This window comes from Mesoplodon mirus, assembly GCF_964341445.2.
Source record: "Mesoplodon mirus genome assembly, chromosome: 6".
NCBI classification, from domain to species: domain Eukaryota; kingdom Metazoa; phylum Chordata; class Mammalia; order Artiodactyla; family Ziphiidae; genus Mesoplodon; species Mesoplodon mirus.
In genome coordinates this window covers 147,196,067-147,202,066 of record NC_138982.1, presented here as the reverse complement: position 1 = coordinate 147,202,066, position 6,000 = coordinate 147,196,067, and the positions used below count along the sequence as shown (strand labels likewise).

General features: G+C 47.1%; 1 protein-coding gene across 1 annotated transcript in view; it reads right to left on the bottom strand.

The window, feature by feature from the left end:
• Positions 1–5,295: 5,295 nt before the first annotated feature.
• PCNT (pericentrin) overlaps positions 5,296–6,000 on the bottom strand; it is a gene marked incomplete at its 5' end in the record, with an annotated part of 78,888 nt that continues 78,183 nt past the window's right edge. The window contains one exon of the mRNA XM_082624390.1: positions 5,296–5,738. Coding sequence (XP_082480516.1) covers positions 5,695–5,738 — 44 coding nt within the window. The 3' untranslated portion in view covers positions 5,296–5,694. The remainder of the gene's footprint in view (positions 5,739–6,000) is intronic.

Below are 6,000 nucleotides of genomic sequence, written 5' to 3'. Positions count from 1 at the left end.
TTGTTGCTGAACCAGTGCAAGTCTCTTTCCTGCCACCTAAGGAAAGAGGCTGAGTGGCACCCATGAGCAAGTCATCCTGTCCACTGGACTGCACTTCCGCAGTGGGTGCCCTGAGGGAGGAAGGTCTTCTTACATACCCGTCCTGTAGATGACCTTGACACCACTTTGCAATCTTTCTGCTGTCAAGTATTGACCAGCTGGACAGTCAATTACCCATAAGAATGCTTACGGATCAGGAACCCAGGTCAGCTCTCTTTCCACGTGGAATGGAGGACCAATGTACTATCCGAAGTTTGCCAGCTGGAAATCTTCCAAATCCCATAAGCTGCGTGTGTGTGGCAACTGTCTACTTCTGGCTGAGGCCAGCACACTGTGCAGATCCAGCTGCAGAACTTGTGCTTCTTCCTGTTCTGCCAACTAGTCATAGGGAAGGTCCCACAAGACCACAGACGTGGCTGAGACAGTGAAACAAGATGCAGCACCATGAGTCTGACTACCGACCATGTCATTTACGTACGCCTTCTGGATCTTTTCATGCCCAGCTGTGTGTACCTGTGATGGACAAAACTCCTACGCTGAAATCCTGCCCACAATGGGATGGCATTGAGAGGTAGAAGCTCTGGGAAGCAGATGAGGCTGTGAGGGTGGAGCCCTCCCTTACGGATAGGATTAGTGCCCTTAAAAGAGCCACAAGTGCTTGCTCCCCCTCTCTCCTCTCCACCACATAAAGATACAAGGAATAATCAGCCATCTGCAACCCAGGAGAGGCCCTCACGAGAACCCCACCCTGCCGGCCCCAGGATCTTGAACTTCCGGCCTCCAGAACTGTGAGACACACATTTCTGTTGGTTATAAGCGACCTAGTTTATGGCATTTCGATATAGCAGCCCAAGCTAAGACAATACTGTTTCTGGTTCTCAATGGAATGCTGCTGTTTACATCCAGTTTCATTATTTGTTGTAATTCTCTGGCTACTTTGGGATAAACTCTTGATATGGGTCCAGAAGTGATGGCACCTGTCCCAGGTACAATCATAAAAGGTTTTACATTCAGGCTCCCTAATCATTCTTTTTTCAATGCCAATTAGATGATCAATTCGATTTCAACTGGCAGGGACAACTTCCCTACCTTACCTTAGGGTCTTTGTTTAGACATCATAATATCATTTTGATGCATTAAAGACATCATGGTAATTGGTCCTAATGAGCAGGAAGAAGTACCCTAGATGCCTTGGATGGTGAGAGCTAAATTCCATGAAAAATCAGTGGTCTGTAGACTATCACGGTCTCCCTTCCAAAGTGAAAGACAAGCAGCTACGCCTTGCACTGCCCACAACTAAGAAAGGTCCAGGCTTGGCGTGTGTGGACTTTGATATGACCACATCTGGGTGTGCTACTCCCGTCTACTGACTGAGGAAGCTGTAGGCTGTTGGTTTCACAAGACCTGGACAAGGACCTGCAGCTCTGATACTCAGGACAAGTTTGTAGCCGGCCAGGCACAAGTGTGGACAGCCTGGGGGCTCCACTGATGGCCACTGTCTAACGTGGCTGTCTTCTGGGACTGAGTCCTTTTTTAAAAAAAAATATTTATTTATTTATTTATTTTTGGCTGAGTTGGGTCTTTGTTGCTGCCTGCAGGCTTTCTCTAGTTGCGGCAAATGGGGGCTACTCTTCGTTGCGGTGCGCAGGCTTCTCATTGCAGTGGCTTCTCTTGTTGGGGAGCACAGGCTCTAGGCGTGCGGGCTTCAGCAGTTGTGGCTCGTGGGCTCAGTAGTTGTGGCTCGCAGGCTCTAGGGTGCAGGCTCAGCAGTTGTGGCTCACAGGCTTAGCGCTCCGCAGCATGTGGGATCTCCCCGGACCAGGGCTTGACCCATGTCCCCAGGCAGATTCTTAACCACTGCACCACCAGGGAAGCCCCTGGGACTGAGTCCTTAACATAGTTTCTGTGCTGACCCCAGGTAGTGTCAGAATTGAACTGTAGGACACTCGGGTGGTGATGGAGAGGAGGTGGTCAATGATAAGACTCAAGCAGGTCAGGAAGGCAAAAGTAAACCCCATGAACAGATGGCCAGGGTTCCCAGAAAATTTCTCCAAGTTGTCCTTGTGCCCTGTCTACTCCTGTTCTGCATATGGACTTGCTGTCCCTGCCCAGAACCCATCTGGGGACTGCCCAAATTACTTACTCACCACCATCGCTGCTTCTGACCAGAAAACACCTCTCATAGCAAAAGTGCGGCACTAGGCTTACGACCATGGGATTCCCTGACGTCAACCCAGAAGCAGCTCAGCTACTGACAGTGGGAAGGCTGCCCTACTGCAGACCCACTTATGGCCATTTCTCCCACAGCCAGAATACATCAGCCTGGGGCCATCAGAAGAAGGGAAGAGCCCCTCTTACTGCTACGCCAGCTAACCCTGGAGGAATTTTTGCTTTCCATCCTATGACTCTGGGCTCTGCTGTCCCGGGGGTAGGGGGAGGCTGCTGCCACTGGTGACAGTGGTCCCCCTCTGAACCAGCAGGGATGGGGGTTCCTGCATTGGCTGGTGGGATTGATCCCAATGACAGGGGGAGCCTGGAGGCTGGCACAACTCGAGGACAGTAAAACCTGGATCTGTACCTGACGTCTTCGCTGGGCACCTCCTCGTACTTAGTACTTCCAGGTTCGACTGTAAAAGGAAAGGAAGTCCTCTAAAAACAAGACTGTTAAGGTCTCAAATCTTTCAGAAAGGACAGTGAGGCCCAGAAAACCAGGCCTACATGGTAGAAGGAAGATTCTTTGAAACAGGGGTGCAGGCCTGTTTAATGCTTGCTCTGGACGTCTCCTCCTCACCTCCCCCACTTTCCATGACAGGCTGGGTGTGTTAACTACACCAATTAGCGAGGGGCAGACCCAGCACCGAGGGAGGAGTCTGGCATTACCTGGAGAGCCTGCATCACTGAGATACAACACCTCGTGGGCCTTCTTTGGTATGAAGAATGTTTGCCCCACATCAGGCAGGTGCATTCTGGTAACTAACTATGGGTGGGTGAGAACAAATTCTTCGTAGCCAAAGGGTCACCTGCCAGTGTGCTTTCAGATCAATTCTTGTCTGCTCTGCACAAGGTGCTGACTTCTGCAAGGAACTGTCCCAGGCTCCCTGTCTAGTTTGGCAAACAGGAGGGCAGAGGAGAAAGATGGGCGTCTCTCTCCCTTCCACAGTGATGCTGATGCATCTCCCCTGAGGGGTCAGCTCCTGCTGGAGGGGGGCTCTGTCCCTGTGTCCCAGTAACCGTTCTGCTGACCCGCCAGCCCCAGGGAGAGGGCTCCTCCGTCATCATAGTGATCAAATCCTTGTACTGGATTCCCTTAGCTGGAAAGCCTAGCGTGGTTATGTTCTCCCACCTGGGCTGACACAGTGTCCTGTAGTTGATTAAGACGTACTGGGTCAAACTTGTTTGGTCATGACATTTTTTTCATCTTTCATCATGAAAATTTTCAAAAAATAACCATATACTAACTAGATTCAATCTAGATTCAATATTTTTAAAAGATTTTGCATGTTTACTTAATCCATATATGTGTACTCTTTTTCTAACGAAACCATTTCAAAGTAAATTGCATTTGTTACGGCTCCTTTTTCTTAAATAATTCAGCATACAGCTCCTAAGAAAAGCAGCTTTCTCTCATATAACCATGACCACACCTAAGAAAATTAACACAAATTCCCCTAAAATCTGCTATCCAGTACATACTCAAATTTACCCCACTACCCCCCAAAATGACTTTATAGCTGCCTTCCCCCAATTTAGGAACTAATTAAGTTTTTGCACATGCATTTGGTTATGTCTCCTTAGTTTTTTTTTTCTCTTTTTTTTTGTGGTACACGGGCCTCTCACTGTTGTGGCCTCTCCCGTTGCGGAGCACAGGCTCAGGACGCGCAGGCTCAGCGGCCATGGCTCACGGGCCCAGCCGCTCCACGGCATGTGGGATCTTCCCGGTCCGGGGCACAAACCTGTGTCCCCTGCATCGGCAGGCGGACTCTCAACCACTGCGCCATCAGGGAAGCCCTCCTTTGTTTCTTTTAACAAAAAGCAGGGCCCTCACTTTTGTTTTCTGAGTAATGTTGTCTATTTGATGAAACCAGGACAGTCACTTACAGAACATCCCATGTGTCTCTTTCCTCGTGGTTCTGTGTCACTTGTCCCTCCATCTGTAAACTGGGGGAGACTGTGCATCTCACACGGCATCGTGCCAGGCCTGCCATGAGCCAGGGTCACAGTGGACACTCCAAGGCCCCTGCACTGTGGAAGTGGAATTTCGCCTTGGTTTTAGGACTTGTTGATGAACCCACCGTGAACTGATTATTTCGCTGGGGGCAGAATTGGTTGCTCTCTAATTGTATTGCTCCCTCTATATTAATTAGCTGGGTGCTTTACTGTGAAGAAGAATTTCCCTCATCAGCAGGTATGACCTGTGTTCTTCCACGAAAGGAGGGTGAATGTCTCTTTCTTTTTAATTATTAACCCCCATGGTAACAAGCTGGTGTGATGGTTACGTCCACTGGTGGCTTTAACTGGGCCCTCCCTCCCTCATTAGCTTAACATGGATGACATGGATATATATTTATTCAGTATTTGATCAATTTCAAACGTCATTCTTCTGGAAAGTGAAGAGACATTTCTTGGATTCTTGCTCCTGGAGCTGGTCAAGATTTCGCTTCAATAACATCAAGGAGAAGACAGGACTCAGTGGAAAAGGTGGGAAGATTGTAAAACAGTGTCCTTATGGCAGTGTTGGCTAAGAAGAGGAAAATGCAGACATGCACTGGGAAGAAAAATCTAAAATAAGTCATCAAACATCTAAACAAGTAAGTCTAAGATCTAAAAATCGAAAATAAGTAAGTAGTGATTAGGAAAAAGTGGTTTTATATTAAAACCAAGCCCAGCAGAATAAATGTCATGTTCAAAGGTCCTAGAAACACACTGAGATACTTATAAACATACCTTTACAACAGACGTTTGGGTAAAGGACACTGGCTAGATACCACCACCAGGTACAGAGGAGCATGAGTAAAACATAAAAAGATCATAATCATGAGAAATAAATATGTAGTGACAGCATCTGACAGAAATAAAAGAAGAAACCAAGCAAGATGAATCAATAGGCATGTGGCTATTTGTCTTATTAGTGCTTTAAGTTCCACTGAAAATTTTTGACTTACAGAAGTTCAATATAAATTCTAAGTCTATGTTTTATTTTTTTGCCCGTAATAAAAGCAGACTGGATAAAAAAAAAAAAAAGAAAAAACACAGAGCTATTCACAAACACACCAGGGCTTTAATTTTATTCTTTTTGTTTTTGTGTGTGTTTTTGTTTTAAACCAAGTTTCCAGCTGTACACTTTAAGAAAATAAACAACAGGAAGCCATCCTCTGCTTACCCTTCGTGGGTGGGCAGGGAGGCTCGACCAACAGAGAACCAGGCAGATGCCCGTCACTCATGAGCGCACAGCTGCCTCATCAAGGTAAGAAGCTAAGTTGTGCTGAAATCACACAGAAAATACTCCACTTGGCTTTGCAGCAAAGCGTAAGGGTGAGAGCACCTAACTGACGACACCGGGGCTGGCGCCCAGCACCACTCAGCACACCCACCACATCACAAGCTCCCACAGAAAATCAAACCTCTTCCTCAAATACAGTTGTCACAGGACTTCATTCACTGTTTACTCTTCTGGCAGCAGGACTTCTCTGAAGTAGAATCTAAACACAAGTAGAAATGAGGAAGCAATTTGTTAGAAGGCTTCACATCTTCTAAGAACAATTTCACAGTTTTGAAACACTATCACTCAATTAACCTTATTTTTGGTAACAATAAGAATAGCAATTAAGATACGCAGTGGTTTACATTATGAAAGTTGAGAAACGCTGGACAAACGACATCCTGTAAACACGGTCTTCATGGTCGCTGTGAGTCTGAGACACCGTGATCCCCACACTGTGCATCCTTCACACCCACCCCCGG